Below are 21402 nucleotides of genomic sequence, written 5' to 3'. Positions count from 1 at the left end.
ATGGCATTATGCATAAATATCATGAAAATGGACTTTTATTGGAAATATGCAACTTTTAATTTAACAATCATATTATAATCATAAGAAAAACATACATAATAAAATAATTAAACAAAATATCACATTTTTTAGATAACACTTTACAGTGAAACTCGACGAAACATGCCTAAGCACACAAGGTCATTTCAAGGCACATCTTTCGAATGTCATGGACGTTTGACGTCCAAACTCCACAAAATTTACACACTGTATATACATGAAATAATAACTCATTTATAGACCTTGAAACCTCATGAGTCACACTAAAGCAGATAAAACCACATATGAGGCACACAGGTGACTTAGTTATCGAACGTATTAGTTGTCCCTTGACGTTTGACTTCCAATGCACCTAATACTTTAGCTACTGTCTCTATACCATATATTAGACCTATTTAGGATCTTATACCCTAAATACCAATATGTTAGGCTCTAGTTCACCTAAGTCATTTTCGGGGTCTTATAGAATCTAGGTCTGAACCATGGCCTAGACCACATATAGTAATCCCACATACGATCCGTAGATCGACCCTCGGATGAGTTTTGTTTGAGTTTATATGAGAGGGTGTAGGTGGTCATCTACAGACACCACCTATGTTCTATGGATCACCTACCGTCCGTGGATGGTTCCCATCGGTGGCACCTACAACTTCTGATTTCTAAAAAGTGGTCTTTCTAGCATATGGGGTGTTAAAAGAGGATTCAACAAGATAAGAATTAGAACAAGTGAGAGAATATGCTTCCATATAATCTTATCTTTGAGATGCTTCGCCTATTCAGTCCTCATATAACTAATAAGTTCTTGGAGAGTTGATTTTTTTATGTTTCAACTGATTTCTATAATCACTTAAAGATGGTGGAAATTTTTCAAGATGGACATTAACCTAAAAAATGGCACACATCTTCATGTCCTCGTTGAGAACATTTGCAATAAATTTATCATACTAGTGGACTTGTTTCATTATTGACTTATTGTCAACCATTTGGAATTTAATGCAACGACAACATATTTCTTTCTGCATCAACAACACCATATTTTTTTCTAAACTATCTCATATTTCTTTAGTAGATTTATTTATACGTGATAAATAGATCAAATAGATGATTGGTCATATTATTTAGCAAATGTCCTCTCTCACGGTTCTTTTATCATTTTTAAAACTTACTTTAGAACCATCAGCAGCAATCATAACATTGCTAGAATCATTAGTAGTGTTACAAACATTCATAGAAGGTTTGTCCAATAAAACATAATCAACTTATAATTGTTCAAAGAAAATAAAAAAAATGTGACCAATGTTTAAAATTGTTTCCATCTCAAGTTTTGACAAATTAGAAAAGGTTTTGTCAAAGAAATTGTCATTATCAATCTTGTATGTTATTGAAATCACTTTCAATTTTTTGGGAAAAATACTACAATATTGATATTAGATTGATAATATAAAGTATTAACTACTTATAACAAACACTATGTTGTGGCAAGCACACTACCTTGAAAGCAATTATGGCTAGACTCCGGTGCAAATCGTTGTAGTCGATTGCTCCCCAAGGTTCCACAGTTACTCTTAAACACGTGCACTCATTGCTGAGAGTTTAGAGGTTGTTTTATACCAATTGTCCAAAAATACTCTAAGAATAAGAATAAAGGAGGGAAATGTGTTTTTTTCCTTTTTGTTTGTTGTCTTAGCATTCACAAAAGACACTACTGATATAGGAAACTTCTATAGGACATATTGTAGAGTAAAGAGTTAATTTTGATGAGGAATTATGAATGTTAATGACATTAAATATCATTGCATCACATATTAAGAAATCCTTGTTTTGTTTTGGAACGGAAAATGCATTCTCTTTGTAACGTATTTTACTTTGTGTTTCTTGCATTAAAATAAATGAATAAGTGGGAATTAATATCACAGGATCAAGCATGATAATGGGAAGATTTAAATCAATTTAAAGGAGTGAGGAATAAGGTACAATGTTTTTAATAGAATTGAGGAAAGCAAATGTTGAAGCTTCTTGTTTTGCATATTCATAGGTTAAAGTCACCTTCTTCTCCCCCAGACTTACTAATATAGATTTCGTTTCTCCTGCAATCCAAACGAAAATAATACTTAAATATATCATCAACCTAAGCTTGCCAAGTTTTGATAATATACATGTGTACTTATCTTTTATTTCTCATCATAATTTTATGTTGACCCTTCTTTTTAACAAACAGACACATGACCAGATTAAAAATAAAAGGGGTGATTTGTCAAACTAATAAAATAAATGAAAAATTCTTTTGGACAAAATAATATTTTACTTATGTTTATTTTATTTTTTTGAACTTTTTTACCATTTTAATTTTTTATACATTTTAATTAAAAAATGAAAAAGGAAATCTCTTTATTTTAAAATAAAATATTATAATTTGTTTTTATTTCTAACCAAATTCTGGGTTGATTTTTTGGTAATTTGGCATTACCATTGAATAAAAATATAGAGGGAGAAATAAATATTGGATCCAAGAAATTTGGTGGAATATCAATGCCAAATAAAGTGAGTGGTCCAAGAAATGAAGTTGTATGCATAGTGGCTTGTCGTCAACATATGTTTTAAAAGGTTGTTGGTGGTTCAAATGAAAAAAATGCTTTCATAAAAACTAATTGAATTTTGACTTATTTTTTTATATTTGATTAGTGTATGGAGAATAATTGTTAATGCTTCTTATTAAAAGAAAAATATTTTAGAGAAAATATTTTTTATTTTTAGTTTAACACTAGAAAATACTTTTTTAAGAAAATAATTTCGAACCCAGTCACATAAAAATTAAATATTATGAATTTGAATTATTTTGTTAAAATAATTTTGACGGCAGTGATGGTTGGGGATTTCTGGGGCAGGGGTAGGGATAGCGTCAAAAATGAAATTCTTAAAATTTGATTTCTTTCTTTTCAATTAAAAAAAATGATGGGGTGGCCTGGGTGGGAGAGGGGGTAGTGGTAGGGTGTGGTGTAAAATATGATTTTTTAAAAAAATAAATAAATAATTTTTAAAAATAATTGTTTTAAGAAAACTTTATTTTGATGAAGGGAGACACGTGGGTGTGGGAGCTACCGTAAAAATGATTAATTTTTTTTAATAAAAACAGTAATTGATAGAATGAGAAAGTAAGGAGCGTGTATGGGTTAGGTTGTTAATATAAGTAATAGATGGTAGATTGAAGAAGGTATGTACCCTTCATCTTTGACATGAGTTGAGCAACCCAATGCTGACAATTGGTCCAACTGTAGTCGGCCAACAACACCACTTGTTGCACCTACAAAATTAAATTCAAAATATTGTACATAATTAAAGAAGAAATTAAAGATGGAGAAAATAGATAGTTCCAACTTACAAGTGGTATGGAGAAGGATTCAATTGAAGCGAGTGTAGGATTGGGCATCTTCTCTTCTCTCCTATTAAACTTATAAAACATGGATTTTCACATTTATTTATCAACACCATTACCACCAATGATAGATAAGTCAACTCTCAGATCATGAGATCTGTACAAAACACCCTTATACATACATGCCTTGACAAAATATGCTTTCAAGCAACCTACTACTTATAATATGCTTTCAACTTCAATTACATTACTAATTAATTAGGATTGTTTACAACTTCTGCCACGGCCACCCCTGTTGCTATTACTAAATTACTTCTTATTATTCATTCTGGTCTATTCCTCTTCAGGCCACACCTCAATTTCCGTCGTACTACTTCCAATAACACCCTTACCCTCTACGACAAACATTGATTCTAGTCAAGTAAGTCCCACCTACTTATCAAACCTTTCTATATAGGTAGCTTTTTTTTTGTTTTTCTGTCTAGTGTTTGATATATATATTGGAGCTCCGGCTAAATCAGGTCGCGCTCTGTAGGGTTCATTTGCGGGTGACGCTCCTAATTTCTCTATACCAAAAGCTCGTATCCGAGACCTCAGGTTAAGGGTGAAGCACTGACATCCTTGCACTACAACTTATGTTCATATATAGGTAGCTTTAATTAGTCTCAAATTGCTCCCAACTTATATCACCTTTTTTTTTAGTAACCTAAAAAGAATGACACATTTTTTATATTAATTAATAATTTAATTTTTTAAATGTTCATTGTATCCTTAATATAAAATAGAATTAATGAATTATCACTATATATACTAGAAGGGAACGCTCGTGCTAACATAAGCACAATTGGTCTATTACTCAATATATAGGCAAAGTATTGTTGGAAACTATTCACTTATATAAGTGACCAGATACAAGTATTAACTAATTCAAGTTATGTGTTTGTTCTAATAAAAGAGGTTGTCTTAAAAAATATAAAAACAAAGTTTGTTCATTCAAGCATCTCCAAACTATACCATACCAATCCATCAATAAAGAAAAAGACATGAAATATTAACACAAATTAAACAACTTCAAAAGAAAGAGAAAGAAAACAAGAATAATCAAGGAGGTGAAAGAACATTAAAATTTTACAATCTATCAATCAAATTTTAGTGGTGTCACAACTTTCACAGGGCCCATCAACTCTTCAAACTTTTGTTACACATTTATTTTTCAAGCCCATAAATTATTGGGAGAATTAGCAATTAAGTCATAAAACATAACATATTTAGTGAAAATGAAAATGCTTTACAATATTTATTTTAAAATGTTAAAATGACAATATTTTAACAAATAAAATATATTCTTATATAATTTATTTGTCTTCCTTTTATTTTTCAAATTAGACCCACTTTTTGACTAAAAATAATAGACCCCATTACCCTTTCACTCTCTTAATATTTTCACCCAAATTCTATCATTTCTCTTTTTCTCTTTAAATATTTCTTTCATTATTTTATATCCTCAAGTAACTTTGCACCTTGTCTTTTTCTTAAATAAAAATCTTCCAGTTTTTAAAGAAATATTAGAAATCATTAAAAAGATTTTCAACAATTGAAGTGTTGAGATAAAAAGTGTTTTATATGCTTTGTATGTTGGATCTAGATATGGAAGAAGTATCATTTTTGAAGTGTCAATATTAGGATAAATCGCTCGAATGTATTGATTTGGATCTGGAACATGTGTCAGGTGAAGAAGTGTCATTTTCCAATGTCAATATTTGAAAGAATGATAAAATTGTTGAAGATCAGGGTGATGAAAAATAATTTTACCAATTGTTGCATTTTGCATATAAACTATCAAATTTTATTCTTTACTATTTTTATTGTGTTTGCTGTTGCATTTTGTACTCATTGCAAAATTCATGTGTATTTTGCTAAATTTTGAGTTTTTTTTTTGGGAGGGGGTGGGGGGGTGGGTAACTTGTATTTATTTTGTAGGTGTGACTCATTTGAAATTATGTATATGTTTGATTTTGTATTAGATAAACATCTTTATTGAATTTTGTACGCTATTCTAAATTAAGCTTCATACAATTTTTTTGTATATATTCTAACTGTACGCCATTAAGTTTCGTATTTTTTGTGATCATTTTGTATTTCAATCTCATTTTGTATGCCAACAAGTTTTAGAATTTTTTGTGTTCACTTTGTATTTCAATATCACTTTGTATGCAAACAATTTTTGTATTTCTTTTATATTTTGTATTAATTCTAAATGTATGCTAGCAAGTTTTAGATTTTTCGTGATCACTTTGTATTTCAATCCCAAATTGTATGCCAACAAGTTTTGTATTTTTTTTATTCTGTATTCATTCTAAAATCTTCTTCACTGCCAGCAAAAATCTTAAATCAATAGACTTCAATTAGACATAGATTGAATATTTTCAATGAAGAGTTAAAAACTAATATTGAAAATTTGAGGTTTTAGGGAGAGAGAAGTAATGCCAATTTTGAAATCAAACACATATAATAGGAAATAATTTTTTTAAATTTTAATCTCAAAAATGAAAGATGAAAAGAGCATAAGAGCAGTGAAAAGAAAAATCTAGGCCGATTTAAAGCTAGCTCCAAAATTATGATGAGTAATTATTTGTTGGTTTAAATTTAAAATTACCTTATTTTAAATATTATTTTCCTTGATTTTCTCCATTCTGCTAATAACTAATTGTATTTTTTTTCAATTAAACAAATGACAAAAATATATAAATCAACAATATAACAAACTAAAAATAGTGACATCTTTAATAAATATTAAAAGTTATGCTATATATGATGCCCCATGAAATGTTAAAATATTGTTTTGAAATTTTTCCCTAAATTATTATTGGTCGTTCCTGCAAGTTATTGGAAAAAGTGTTTCAACAATTGATGCTAAAAATTATATACTGTTATAAAGTATTTGTATTATAGTGAATGTCTGTGGAGTCCTTTTTAGGATATGGTTAAAGAGTCCTACTTGGGGACCAAGTTAAATTTCTCCTATAAATAGAGTGATCCTCTTCATTGTAAATTAATTCATCAAGACAAATAACAAGTCTTCTCTTCTTTTCTCTCTAGTTTCTTCTTCTTATTCTATAGTTTTATAAAACGTTATCAGCACGATACTCTAATTTCTCAAAAGTGAAGGTTAGATTTGAAGAATTAATAAAGGTATTATTTATTCTTTTGTTTTTAATTTTAATGGTCAATCTTACAAAAGTAGAGTTCACTGCCCTTCAAAGTTCGGGCAGGAACTACCTCTCATGGGTGTTGGATGCTGAAATCCACCTTGATGCAATGGGTCTTGGAGACACCATAAAAGAAGAAAATAAGGCATCAAATCAAAACTGTGCACGAGCAATGATATTCTTGTGTCATCATCTTGACGAGATTCTGAAAATCGAATATCTGACAGTTAAGGATCCACTTGTTTTGTGGAAAAACCTAAAAGAAAGATTTGACCACTTGAAGATGGTCATACGTCCAAAGGCACGATATGATTGGATGCATCTAAGGCTACAAGACTTTAAGTCTATACATGAGTATAATTCTGCCATGTTCAGAATCACTTCTCAATTGAAATTATGTGGAGAAACGGTTAGTGAGATTGATATTGACGGGAAAGACATTCTCCACTTTTCATGCCTCGAATGTGCTCTTGCAGCAACAATATCGAGAGAAAGGTTTCAAAAAGTATTCTGAACTAATTTATCATCTTCTTGTGGCCGAGCAAAATAATGATTTATTATTGAAAAATTATGAGAATCGGCCTACTGGATCTGAACCACTTCCTGAAGTGAATGAGGCGTACGCCCACCATGCTAGGCGTGGAAAGGTCGCAATCCTAATCGTGGACATGGACGTGATCGTGGACGTGGTCGTGGACGTGATCGTGGACGTGGTCGTGGTCATGATTATGGTCCAGAACGTAATTTTATTCCTGGCATTAATCATTCATCAAATAAAAAGGAAAAAAGAAAGGATGAGAAACGTGAAGCATCTAGGAAAATATTTAATAAATATTAAAAGTTATGCTATATGTGATGCCCCATGAAATGTTAAAATATTGTTTTGAAAATTTTCCCTAAATTATTATTGGTCGTTCCTGCAAGTTATTGGAAAAAGTGTTTCAACAAATGATGCTAAAAATCATATACATCGTTTTGTATTTTATTTACAAAGTCAAAAAGTCAGTAATCTTAATTTACTGCACATAAGACATTCTATCTTATAAATCTAATAAAACAATAATGAACACTTCTAAATAAATGAAATGTGATGGTACCCGAGGGATAGAGTAAATGAATCAGGTGAAGTAAGCAAATTGAAGTCAAAGTGAATGTATCAATTACATGGCCATTATATCAAATATTTGCCAATTCTAACCAAAAAGAAAGTGTTAGAGTAAATTGGCAAAACTTTATAGAAAATGACCTTTTATTTTGTGAATCTTGCGTGTGCTTCTTCATGTCGCTTCCCCTTTCCATTTTGTCGTCCCTCTCATCTCACTTTCTGTTTTGTTGTCCTCTCTTCCCAATACCATTTTTATCCAGCTTGATCCGAAAAAGAGGTAATTGACATATTAGTTTACTTAGTTTTGGAACAAAATCACTTGGAGAACAGTAATGTAGGTAATAAACATGAACAATACTTAAGACTCTAGGAGCGTTCAATTTGAATACAAATTATGTTGATATTAGTTATGCTGGGATGAGTTATACTGGAATAAGTTATGTTGAAATTAGTTATGCTGAGATCAATTTTTATTGTTTTTTTGGTTTGTCATATTCAAACTTATATTCATGGCATAATTTCTAAGAATAAGTTGTTTGTTTTCAAAAATACCCTTCATTTTTTTTTTACATTTTCTTTGTAAATTATAGTTATTCATTCTTTATAATCAAATTTCTCACCTTATTTAGCTTATATATCTTTGGGTTTTCATTTATATAATTGTGCCGTGTGTTTTTAAAACTAAAATTTCATCTTGTTTGACTTTAAAATAAAACTTCCATCTTGTTTAGCTTAAAAACAAAATTTTCAATCATTTAGCTTAAAAATAAAACTTTCATCTTATTCAATTCAAAAAAATAATAATTAAACATTCATCTTATTTAGCTTAAAAATAAAACTCTCATTTTCAATTTAAGAAAACTAAAAGAAATTTTATTATTAGAGTTATCTACATTAATTGATATATAAAATATTATCTTAAGTGAGTAATAAACTCTTTAATTAAAAATATGCAATTTTGTAGTGAAGTGAACATTTTGAGAGAAATTAAAATATAAATAGCATTAAGAATTAGGACTATAAATTCAACTCATATTATATTCATGAATAAAATTATATCTATAAAAATATATTTTTTTTAATAGAAAAATATATTATCATAAAAACGAGGAATAATTAATCTTGAAAATGTTATTATAATTATTGTTAAAAATTATGTTAGTATACATGAATGTAAAGTGTTGTATTAAAGGTACTTTTGTTACTTTACCTAATTTTAATCTCACGATAAGTTATCTTGAAATTACTATCCCACCCCCAAGAAGTGATAACATATCGCAAAACTAATTGTTAATCCTTGCCCTGGCATAAGTTATCCTACCCTTGGCAACCAAATGACAAATTAATGACCACTTAAAAATTATACAAGAATTAAATCCTCTTGTCCATTACACCAAACGGCCCCTTAAGTATTAGTGATCTTGTCCATCACACCAAACAGCCCCTTAAGTATTAGTGATCGTTAAGTAGTAGAAAAAGGAAGAGGTCATACAAATCAATAGAGTTCAAACAACAAGATATGTTATAAGATTTTATCACTATCACGTGAAGATAGAAATACTCTTTCTGAAAGATTAAATCACGAAATACTCTTTCTGAAAGATTAAATCACGAAATACTCGGTAGTTATTGTTGAATACTTAATCTGAACTACAACTTTAGAAATAAAGAAAATGAACTAACCACATACATCCATGTTAACCAACACTCATTCTAATACATAAATCTCTCCCAAGTAGCAAAAAAAGAGCAGATGGGGATTAAAAGAAATTAAGAAAATGAGAACCGATGTAGTTCTCAAAGAGTTAAAAAGAGGGACAACTAATTTGAGTAGTAGATTCAGATTGATGGTGATCTACTATACAATTTCTTTCAGGACACATAGTATTGATATTTGCAAGTATGAAAGACTGAAGGTTTAAACAGAGGAGATAACTCTTAAGAGAGAACTCATCAAGAACATAACAAAATTTGTGTGATAATTTAACAAACTCAGCGAGGCTAATTGATGAAGGAAGTATATTAACTATATTCATTTTAGTACACTTATTGACTTAATGTATCCCAAGTTCGAATCTGAGGCCTCTATTTGAGGATGTAGTAAAATAACATTTACAATTAGAAATAATTGAGCAGCTTGTGTTATCCCTCTATCTTTACCTGAATCAACTATGACTGTCGTGTTACGCAAGTTCGAATATGCTTTAAGGTGGAGGAATCTTTTGCAGTAGACTTCTATTAGAACATCATTTTGAGCTACCTAAATGAATGGACAACATGTAGTTTTTTGATGCAGAAAAAAAATCCTACCTAATAAAGAGAGATAAATCAAAGAAGCTCGATAATCAGTGTGTCCTAGAGAGTTACATTTCCAAAAAATGAGGAGAGTAGACACGCTGTCAAATTAATTTAACACTGATGCTACATTGAAAGTGAAAGTGTCCATGTAACGTGGATACAATTCATCAAGTATACACAAAACAATCAGCAACTAATGTCAGTGATGTGCAACAAATTCATATAACATAGCCACCAAGTTAACCATAAAATACATCAAAACACATGATTAGGAGTTCATCTTACTTCACTTTTGAGTTCCCCCAGCTTTATGCATCGAAGCCACATTTTTACTGAATTTTCTCTTCAAATGCAGTAAAGTAGCTCAAAGAACAGAAAGCAAAGTTACAACTGACAACAACATCGAGAAAGAGGCTACTATGGACCGTCAATTTTTACATGTGAATCAAAAAGTTAAGCTCACATAACAACGGGTAACATACAAAATTCATATTAAATTTCAGATCGAACATCATTTATCATGCTAAATCAGTCTAGCTGTGCAACTTTTAAGTAATTTGGATACATTCTAAAAATTGGCTAAACTATTGATAAACATACTATCTAATGCTGGAAATATGACATAGTACAGTGGGTATTGATGAATTTACAACCATCGCTACATTTTGATACTCATTGAACAGAGAAACTGATGGAAATGGACCAGCCAAGCTATGCGTAATGACACCATCTCTATCTTTTAACTACTTTGTACTTGGCTTCCGATTGACGCTCAGCTCAGGTAAAGCACAAGAACAATTAGCAGTAAATTGTAATTGTATATTACCAGTAGTCATATACTCAGGAGCAGCACAACAGAAGGTACCCATTTTACTGTGTATTGGCTCAACTTTGCATTGTAATTCTGTAAATTCATGGTATGCACAAATTATAAGAGGGCAACAAAAATATTGTTAAAACTTGTAGAAGACTAAATAAAGTAAAACTACATACAGTAACAAGAAAAATGTTAGATGATTTGAAATCCTGATATATAATTTTAGCTTCTGAGTTGTGGAGATATGTCAGTACTTTAGCAGTCTCGAGAGTAACCTTTATTCGGAGATTCTATGATAGTGGTTGGAAATAAGCAGTCCTCTGTTCAAGATGTACCTAGGTTAATTCAATGACATTACAGGAACGATATTAGTGGATGTCCTCAAATTAGATGTGGATTCAAGATCTCAACTTTATGAATTTCTATAATGAACTAAGTTCATAGAAAAATGAATTTCTTATACACGGCTTAGAGAAAGCAATTGGGTTCCTATGGATCTGCATATCATATTGGATCCGTTCTTGCATCAAATATGCAGTTATGATTCCACACAAACTATACTTACTTCTGATTTCTGAATAGATGATTTTCCAAACTTCCCCTCGACATGAATTCACTCACCAGAATCTTACACTGGCTCAGGTTAGAGATTCTCACCTGTACAGAGAAAACAGTTAATCAACTTATCAAGATCAAGGATTATAGGAAAGCTTCAATGTATTTAATCAAATAATCATCGAAAATTGTAAAGGGAAGAGTTTATATACCATCATTCCTTGTGACCTTGAAAGCTTTCTTCAAGAATTTCACTTTGACTTTGAGGAGTCAACGGAGCCGATAAATATGAATGTGATCGTGGAAAAGGCACCTAATTATTATGTATCTTTGTATGTCTTCTCTCTATTCCTAGAAAAAGTTATACCAGTTTACATCAATGAATTAATAATTGAATAAGTTATAATATGACTATCTTATAGCTTATTTTAAACTAAACATGTATATCTTCATTACGTTTTTCAAAATTTAGTAGAACTAGAAATTTATAATTGTAACAAATCAAGTTCGTGACTATCTTCTTGGCTCATTCGTTCTGGATGAACTTGAAGTTTCATAATGAACTTACTTTCAGCAGGGTTATAAGCATCCAGATCATAAAATTCTTCAGTTAAACCATCAGATGCAAATGGTATAGGAACAAATCTCTGAGACGATTTTGTAATTCCCTGAAGGCGATATACTATTGATTGAAATCTGTAATTCTCCATAGCTTTTAGATAAATGAATAAGATGTGTTAAAAATTGAGATTGTTTGCACCCTATGAAAAATAAATAACTTATCTTACAAAGAATTCTTCATGTGCAAAGAAAGTCTTCCTTGTCATATAAGCAAATTATAGTTTATGCTTATGACATATACATATGTTAGTATTCAACATTATAATTTAACTGCATATCCAACTGGAAAGTTAAATCAACTAAAGTGGGAGAAATACTGGACTTTCCACATAGGAGAAAGGGTTGTAAAATTAGGGTAACTCTAATAGCTAATCCTTCCAGTTGAAAGTCTTTTCGAGAAAAAAAATCAAGATTTAAGTTCGTTGTACTTGATAATGCTCAATGTTCCCTGCTTCTTTCCTTTCGTTTCTTCTCCAAGTACCTGTAAAGTCCTATTTGTGAAAAAATAACAAATTGAAAAAACACCCACATCAAGAACAAAAGGAGAAAAAGTTGAAAAAGAAAGCTACAATTAAGGAAATCGGAGAAGAAGAGGAGTAAACGACCATAACAACAACATCTAATCAAATTTAGATTTAATGCATGCAAAGTTACCACATCATAAACAACAAAACTGATATATAAAGAAAATTTGAAACTCGTCGAATGAAAAAAATGGACAAAACAGATCTAAAATCAAAAGGCAAAACAAAAATGAGAAGGGAGGGGAGAAGCTAGGTATGCAATTTAACTGAAAAATTTCATATGAGGGCTTGCAAAACCCTTCCATCTTGCAAAGCAATTTTTCTTGGAATAGAGAATGGATGAAAAGGAATAGGAATACATCACGTAGCTTGGACACGTGTTTCCCAGATGAATATACACATTACTTAGAAAGCCCCGAGTCAAAATAACCGAATTAATCCTATTGGTACAATTTACTTTACTTTTGGTACAACTTGTATATGTTGTGTTAGTTCAACTCTTTTAAATAATAATATGCAAAATTAATTTTTGTACTTCGTATGTTATAAACGTAAAAAAAAATATTTGTCAAATTTAGAGCTTCAATTGATTTTCATATTTCGTTAATTAAAAATAAAAAGAATAATATATTAATAGTATAAATCCATAACTAGAGTAATATCGTACTAACAAAGAAATAAAATTTAAGAAAATATGTGCATTTTAAACTTTAAAAGAACGAAGTCTTATGTTAGAATTCTATAATGGAAGGTTTTTTCATAAATTTCATCTCTTAATAATAACAATATAATACTTCGAATTGATGAAAATTTTTGTCCAAACTTTCAGCAAATGTGTATTCAATATCCAGTTTTTCATTGAAAACTGTCATAATTTGATTCTTTTATACGTCTCGCCCAAGTAGCAGGTGGTTGAGGCTCTTCATCCGCACTTCCATATTCATGTTTGGCATTAAATGAAATTATCATTAAAAAATGCAAATATTAATAGTATTTCCTTTGTAACATTGACTTTGTGATCATGATTCATGGATATCATTTAAATACAATAATTTTTTAAAAATTGTGTATGTGTTATCATTAATATTTATTTTATTCATAATATACGTGATTTGCTCAAGAATATTAGTGACTTAAAGCTAAAATTAGATGGCGCCTTAAACTTGAATTGTTAATACTTTTATAAAAATCGATTTCATCTAGTTTTCAATTGATAGTATAACCATTCTTATTTTAAATTATTTTTCATGGATATCGTACTTCAAATATGTCAAATTTCTTCTAATAATTAATTCATTTTCATGAAAAGTTTACTTTTTTACAAATAGTATTCAGTATTTGTTAAAAAATAATAACTTATAAACTAGGATAACTTTCACATATAGCAAATAAAAAATTCATATTTGTATGCTATAGCAAAGTTTGTATAATTGTACTCCATAGCAAACATAGAAACTGTATAATTCGTTATACATATACAGTTGAAACAAATTGTATAAAATGAAGTGTATAAAACAAGAAAGAGAAAGACACTTGAGCAGACAACTGTATAAAAATGAAGTGTATAAAACGAATTTTATTATTATAAGTGTATAGAAACGATTATACACAATTTGAATTTATATAAAATGAGAAAGAGAGAAAGACTTGACAAGGAATATGCAATTGAATCGAATTGTATAAAACGAGAAAGAGAGAAATTAGATACAATTTGAAAATTGTATAAAATGAGAAAGAGAGAAAGACAAAAGAAACTGGAAAGGGGAATATTTTTTATTGTATAATTATAGGTGTATATGATGAAAATATATATACATGCAAGTGTATATACAATTTTCTCACGCTTTATACAAACAGAAACACAATTTATACATTTCGCTTCTGTTTGTATATGTGAGAAAGGCGAGGGTGGCGAGCGAGATTTGGGAGAGTGGCGAGGGAGATCTGGAAGAGGGGAACAAAAACATATGTATTTATACAATTTTCTCTACTTTATACAATTAGAAACAATTTTTATACACTTGTGTTTGTATAAAAAATGAGGAAGCGAGCAAGAGATTGAAGAAGAGTGGCGAGCGAGATATTTGGGAGAGAGGCGCCTGACAATTTTTTGTAAACGTTGCTATGGAGCACAATTAAATCAAACCCTAGCTACTCTATTTCACTACTAAAAAAAGGCCAAAAAGAGACTTCACGAGGTCTCTTTTCGGGAAAAAGAGACCGAAAAAGAGACCTCAACGCTAGGTCAGTAAAATGCAGGTCACTTTTTTACAGACACCTCATGAGATCGCCAAACGGAGACCTCACGAGGTCACCAATAAATTATCTGATTTTTTACAAAAAAGAGACATCATGAGGTCACTATTGTATTATTTAATTTAATTTTATATTTTTTATATAGAGACCACATGAAGTCACAATTTTATTATATTATTTAATTTTATATTTTAATAAAGAGACCTCATTAGGTCGCTAAGATATTATTTAATTTAATTTTATATTATTCTAAAGTAGAGACCTCATGAGGTCTCTTTTCTGCATTTATTTTTGGAGACCTTGTGAGGTCTCCATAATGAAATTTAAGGAAAATATAATGCAGAAAAGAGACCTTATGAGGTCTCTTTTCTGCATTTATAAAATATAAAATGTTAATTAGAGACCTGATGAGGTCTCTATTATGAAATAGCTGAAAAAATAATACAAAAGGGAGACCTCATGAGGTCTCGTTTCTACATTTATAAAATAGAAAATGGTAAATAGAGACCTCATGAGGTCTCTATTATGAAATATCTGGAAAAATTAATGCAAAAAAGAGACCTCATGAGGTCTCTATTATGAAATATCTGGAAAATTAATGCAAAAGGTCTCTTTTTCTGGAAAAAAACTGGCAGAAAATTATTATTTCTGCGGCTTCTCATCACCTGTCATTTTAATTCAGTACCCAAATCAAACTCAAAGAGCTTCAAAAACTCAATTGAAGCAATACATTTACTAAATATTCTCTTATCAACTCAATTGCAACTCACTTCAACATAATTATATATTAAACAAAAACCATGATATCCATAAGTTATATAATACATTCCAACGTTATCATGTATTCACAAAACAAATAATTCCCATCACAAAATTATAAAGTTAACAAAATGATCCATAAGTTAACTATCACAAGTCTAAACTTCACTAATGTGGTAATGTGTTTGCCACATAATCATCACTTTCTTCATCACTACTAGTCTCATGGGTCATATTTCTTTGTTGACCATACATTGGATATTGAGTAGGTTGAGATTGAGGAGGTCGAGGAGGGAAAGTGACATCACAAGAACAAGGGGGAATCCCTCCTGAAGCAAGTAATGCATCGAATTGAGCCTTAAGACCCGCAAACTGTAATTCCAACCGCCTTTCCCTAGCCCGTGATTCTTCGGCTTGGCTAGATAGCTCAACAATCTTTTTCTCCATAGCCAAATTTTTCTTCATTGATTCATCATGATTTGAACTATTTAGGCCTTCAAACTCAGAAGAAAATTCACGAAAGGTTTTATGCGGCATTCCATATGCATACCCATATCTACTCGGCCCACAAGTCAAGTCTAACCAAACTCTCTCATCCTGTTCTTGAGTAAGTGGCATACCTCGATTTTCTTCCGGCAGAGTTTGTTGTAAATCCTCCAAAGCTTGAAGATATCGATTCTAAATTGAATGTTATCATATGAGAATATAAATTTAGAAACTAAGTAATTATTTTTTAAAATTAGAGACTTACATAGGTCACTTCAGCTCGCGGTTCAACCCACACGTCTGGATCTTCAGGATTTTTCTTCTTTCTAATGTGTGTTGCCTTAAATGCCTCAGCTTGAGTTATCGGTCTTCCTAGTTCCTTTTCCTACACAAAATAATAAAGTTATAATCAAGAGTAATTACATATTAATACATAAAATATATAAACACAAAGAAAAATGATACACACCAATTTCCTCCTCACACTTCCTTGACTTTGAGCCCCACTTGTGTATAGAGAACCACCCTTAGTAGATGATCTTGTCTTTTTACCGATCTCACTCATCTGCTTAAATCTTGGATCATATTTCCAATGCACGAGTAATTTTTCCCAATCCTCCGGTAGAACCCAGCTAGGTTTGTTATTATCTCTACGAGCTTTACTAAACAAACTAGCAAGAGTATGCGTAGCTTTCTTGTGAAAGTTTGCACAAGTTTTGGCCTCATGTTCCGGACGCCAAGCACCTTTTTTCTACAATCAAAGCATAAATTATTTTATTTGATAAGTATTAATGAAGACAAGTATTTTAATAGTGTTAAACAAATAAATTCGAATATACCCTGAACTCCAAAAATATTTGTCTCTTGAGATTGCTAGGGAACTTGCCCCATGTAGGATAAGCATCTCAATAGAGTTCTTTGATTGCCTGAGAAATGATCCCCACAACATCATCTGGATTGAAACTGTAATACAAAGTTTTAACATTTACAAGTTAAAACAATTACAATTAAATCATATAATAATAAACATACCATATTTTTTTAAAAAAACTTACGTGTAGCCTTCAGGCTCAATGACAAGTCTATTATGCATGTCCCTCATGCCAAGTTGTGTATTGTCATGACCAGGTGTATCTGACTGATTTGTGGTAGGAGTGTTAGGCTCAGAACTATTACCTTGAATGCGAAGACTCGACATCATAAGTTGTGAAGCAGATGATGATGATGGCTGTGAGTTTGCAGGGTTTTGAGTATTAGTGCGAGAGACACTAGACGTTGGTCGATTATCCTCTGGAGGCAAAACACTGTATCCCTGTGGGGTAGCATTCCCTGATGTGGTCATCATCAAAGGTAACTGAGGGGGCGGCTGAGTATATTCCAGTGGTGGATGCATATAGGTCAAAGGAGGATTAATATGTGGAGGCACGGTCGGCCTAGAATAGCAATGTGACAGAGTGTCTTTTGGTGGGAGAGATGTTGTGTTGTCTGATCTTATATGTATACCTGTTTGTTGTCTTCTAACCATACATTCTTTCTTTTTTTTCTTTTTGGGGCCATAATCAATATCTTTATTCTTACATTTACCTGTCATCTAATTAGTAACAAAAACATTCAAGTCAAAGGTTGTTAGATATTGAAGATATGAGAGACAAACATCATCCAGTAGCTTATCTAGCAGTTCATCACTTTTTAAAATAAAATAAAGCCACCACAATAAGTACAAAATAATATCTAAAACAACATCCAACAAAAGGCACACGAGAACATATGAAGTTGAAGTTATTGAAATTAAAACAAAAGGCACACAAGGATAGATTAATAAATTTCTCTCTGTATCATTAATAAATCTATAAAACACTCAATACGGAGATACAATGGTAATTACTAATCCTCCTCGTCCTCATCCTCATCCTCGTCCTCATTCTCATCCTCATCCTCATCCTCGTCCTCATATTCATCTTCATCCTCATCATCATACTCAAACTCATCCTCATGAATTGTTACATTTGCCCTTTCATTTGTTATTTCTTCCATATCAACCTCTTCTAATATGTGTTCAGGATGCTCTAAATTATTTTCTAATTCAATATCGACGGTGTGGTGAATAATTGATGAATCATAATTTTGGTATGCAACATCCAACATGTTTTCAACTTCCACACGTCCCATGGGTTTGGTTTTAATACCACCCACCAATCAGCTTATCTGGACGCAAGGGATAAGGAATAGTACACTTGCTTAACATTTTGTGCAATAATAAAAGGATCATAAGCTTCATATTGCCTTGTGTGCTTTACTTCAATGATATTATATTGTTTGATTTCTCTCGTACCTTTTTTGGGGGTTGGATCAAACCACTTGCATCTAAATAATATAATTTTTTTGTAGGCCAACCGGAATACTCCATTTCCAAAACCTCCTTGAGTACCCCATAATAATCAACTCCATCTAGATTTCCATCACTACCTTTTACCCAAACTCCACTATTGTTAGTTTTTTTTTATATTTGGAGTATTCTTCAGTAGTGAATTTAAAACCATTAACAACATACTTATTCATTTAATAAGTCTTGATGGGTCCCCAAGAAATGTCCTTCAAAAATTGGTCAAATTGACCATTTCTTGTGTCATAAATCTATAAATATTTAAAAAGTAAGAAATTAGCATCAATTAAATATAAATTTATTTAATAATAATAGTATTATGAAAATATTATAAGGCTTACGTAATCTTGAAACCACTTTGAGAAATTCTCAAATACTCTTTCATTGCCATATAAATGCACAAAGTAACTGTCAAAGAAGATGGATATTGAGTTAATTGTTTTGTCTTGTAATGACATATTTTAGTGAGAAAAAAAACTTACTCAACAAATGGTTTAACTTGTGGGAAATTCAATAAGACATGTGTAGATGCAGACTGCAACTCAATGGCACTAAGATTCCTCCTTGTGCGTTTTTTTGAACCTTTGCCTGGTTGATGAAGATTGATAGTGGCTTCATAGTCTCACCACCATCGTCATGGCAATTGGGTCTATTTTGAAAGCATGACACACTTCTTTTAAAGTAATAAGAACCAAAATTAGTTATCTCCCTACCAAGATGGAATTGAACCATTGAGCCTTCAACTCTATGATTTTGTTTCATGCCCCGTTTAGACTTTCCAATAGTCCTATATTATGCATTGTTATCATTGATTTAAACAACATATTAATATAAAAATATTAATAGTTAAATATTTACCTCTCAAAAGGATACATCCATCTATATTGAACCAGACCTCCAAGGCGTGCTTCATGGACTAGATGTACAGGAAGATGCTCCATCACATCGAAAATTCCAGGTGGAAGAATCTTCTCCAACTTATTCGTAATTACAGGAATATTTTGATTCATCTGCACTAGGTTGTCTTCCCTTAACGTATTAGAACACACGTCCTTGAAGAACAAACTGATTTCAGTCATAGGTTTCCAAATTCTATCAGGCAAGCCACTAAATACAACGGAGAGTAATGTTTCCATGAAGACATGACAATCATGACTTTTCATACAATGTAATTTTTCATGTTCCATATCAACACATTTTTCTAAATTTGAAGCATGTCCAGCAGGCATCTTAAGTTGCTCAACCCATTCACAAATTTTACGCGTTTGATCCCTTGTAAATGAATAACTAGCCTTAGGCTTGAAAAACTTGTTGTTCTGTTTCTCTTGCAACCATAACTCTTTTTGCCTGCAATATTCAGGTAAGTCCAATCTAGCTTTAACACTATCTTTTGTCTTGCCAGTGACATCCATTACTGTGTTAAATAAATTATCAAAGTAATTTTTTTAATATGCATGACATCAAGATTATATCGAAGAAGATTGTCCTTCCAATACGGTAACTCCCAGAATATGCTTTGTTTTGTCCAGTTATGTGCAACACCATATCCATCAAATTTATAGGGTTGTTCTTTTGCGACCTTTGGAAAGTTTTGAACCCTCTCCCAAATTTGTTCTCTAGTTAAGATTGGAGGAGGATAACCTTGTTCAACAGAATTCTTTCTAAATGAATTTTTCATACTCCTAAACTCATGATCCATTGGCAAGAACTGTCGATGACAGTCAAACAAAGAATTTTTACGACCATGTTTCAAAGTGAATGATTTAGTATTTTCCATACAATAAGGACAAGCTAACTTTCCCGCTGTCATCCACCCTGACAACATTCCATATGCTGGAAAATCATTAATTGTCCACATTAAGGAAGCCCGCAAATTAAAATTCTGCTTAAGAGACACATCAAATGTTTCAACCCCTTGAACCCACAATTGTTTCAACTCATCAATCAAAGGTTGCAAGTATACATCAATCAATACTTTTGGATTCCGAGGGCCAGGAATGAAACAATTGAGAAATATATATGGACTGGTCATACACATCTCGGGTGGAAGATTATATGGTGTTACAAATACAGGCCAACAAGAATATGGTGCAGCAGAAACAAAATGTGGCGTGAATCCATCTGAACATAAACCCAATCTAATGTTACGTGGTTCAACTGCAAATTGTGGATATGTTCTATCAAAATGCTTCCAAGCCTCTCCATCGGATGGATGACACATAACTCCAGGTGGTCTTCTATGTTCATGGTGCCATCTCATATGAGGAGCAGATCTATTAGACGCATACAATCTCTTTAACCTTGGTATAAGAGGTAAGAAATGCATTGCCTTAATAGGAACTTTCTTCCCACTAGCTGTCTGTTTATAACGACATTTTCCACAAAACTTACACGATTCTAGATCCATATCATCCTTATAGTATAACATGCAACCATTTTCACAACAATGAATTCTCATCGATGACATTCCTAACTTTGATACCAACCTCTTTGCCTTATAGAAATTATCAGGTATCTCTAGATTTGGGTCAACTAAATCATGAATAAGGTCAATCACAGAGTCCATTGCCCCTTGAGGAACATTCCAATCTGATTTGATACTTAATAATCTAATCGCAATAGAAAACTGTGAGTGTGGACTCCCCTCATATAAAGGCCGACTAGCAGATTCCAATTGTTCAAAGAAAATTTTACATTCAACATTAGGAGCTTCTTCACCTTGATTAGCAAAATCAAAATCAGAATGCACACCAAAAGCATCTTGAACCATGTCATCAATTCTATAAATTTGTGCATTAGAATTCACATTACTACTACTGTAACGACCTCTTTAGTCGTTTGGAGCAGCAGAGTTAAATTCTGAAAATCATTGTCTGGGTCGATGGATCCCACGACGGACCGTCATGGGCACGACGGACCGTCGAGGGTGTCTCGTTCCAAAACACTTCGAATTCTGAAAAATTGGGTACTGAGAACA

General features: G+C 31.5%; 3 protein-coding genes and 2 long non-coding RNA genes across 7 annotated transcripts; 1 reads left to right on the top strand and 4 right to left on the bottom strand.

Moving 5' to 3' along the window:
• Positions 1 to 1967: 1967 nt before the first annotated feature.
• LOC138348394 (uncharacterized) lies at positions 1968 to 3723 on the bottom strand. The gene is made up of 3 exons (XR_011220994.1): positions 3419 to 3723; positions 3259 to 3340; positions 1968 to 2126 (listed from the first exon to the last, which is right to left on the bottom strand). It is a non-coding gene; the product is annotated as an uncharacterized lncRNA (long non-coding RNA).
• Positions 3724 to 6634: 2911 nt separating this feature from the next.
• LOC101251983 (uncharacterized) lies at positions 6635 to 7459 on the top strand. Its single transcript, XM_069298245.1, has 2 exons — positions 6635 to 7126; positions 7259 to 7459. Exons 1-2 carry the CDS (start codon positions 6635 to 6637, stop codon positions 7457 to 7459), a joined length of 693 nt encoding a protein of 230 aa, XP_069154346.1.
• A 3039-nt stretch (positions 7460 to 10498) lies between these two features.
• On the bottom strand, positions 10499 to 12937 carry LOC101255591 (uncharacterized). 3 transcript variants are annotated; one of them, XR_011221184.1, is made up of 5 exons: positions 11965 to 12907; positions 11609 to 11747; positions 11407 to 11498; positions 11018 to 11176; positions 10499 to 10928 (listed from the first exon to the last, which is right to left on the bottom strand). It is a non-coding gene; the product is annotated as an uncharacterized lncRNA (long non-coding RNA). The 3 variants fall into 3 exon arrangements; XR_011221185.1 differs by having other exon boundaries at positions 11117 to 11176; XR_011221186.1 differs by lacking the exon at positions 11018 to 11176 and having other exon boundaries at positions 11965 to 12937.
• Positions 12938 to 15563: 2626 nt separating this feature from the next.
• Positions 15564 to 17435, bottom strand: LOC138348676 (uncharacterized). Its single transcript, XM_069298244.1, has 5 exons — positions 17098 to 17435; positions 16969 to 17005; positions 16512 to 16793; positions 16308 to 16427; positions 15564 to 16234 (listed from the first exon to the last, which is right to left on the bottom strand). Exons 1-5 carry the CDS (start codon positions 17433 to 17435, stop codon positions 15725 to 15727), a joined length of 1287 nt encoding a protein of 428 aa, XP_069154345.1. The 3' UTR covers positions 15564 to 15724.
• Positions 17436 to 19836: 2401 nt separating this feature from the next.
• Positions 19837 to 21195, bottom strand: LOC138348675 (uncharacterized). The gene has a single exon (XM_069298243.1). The coding sequence runs from the start codon at positions 21193 to 21195 to the stop codon at positions 19837 to 19839; it is 1359 nt and encodes a 452-aa protein (XP_069154344.1).
• Positions 21196 to 21402: the final 207 nt, after the last annotated feature.

Source organism: Solanum lycopersicum, chromosome 5 (assembly GCF_036512215.1).
Source record: "Solanum lycopersicum chromosome 5, SLM_r2.1".
Taxonomy (NCBI): Eukaryota; Viridiplantae; Streptophyta; class Magnoliopsida; order Solanales; family Solanaceae; genus Solanum; species Solanum lycopersicum.
The sequence above is the reverse complement of the archived record's forward strand: the minus strand, read 5'-3'. Positions and strand labels throughout refer to the sequence as shown.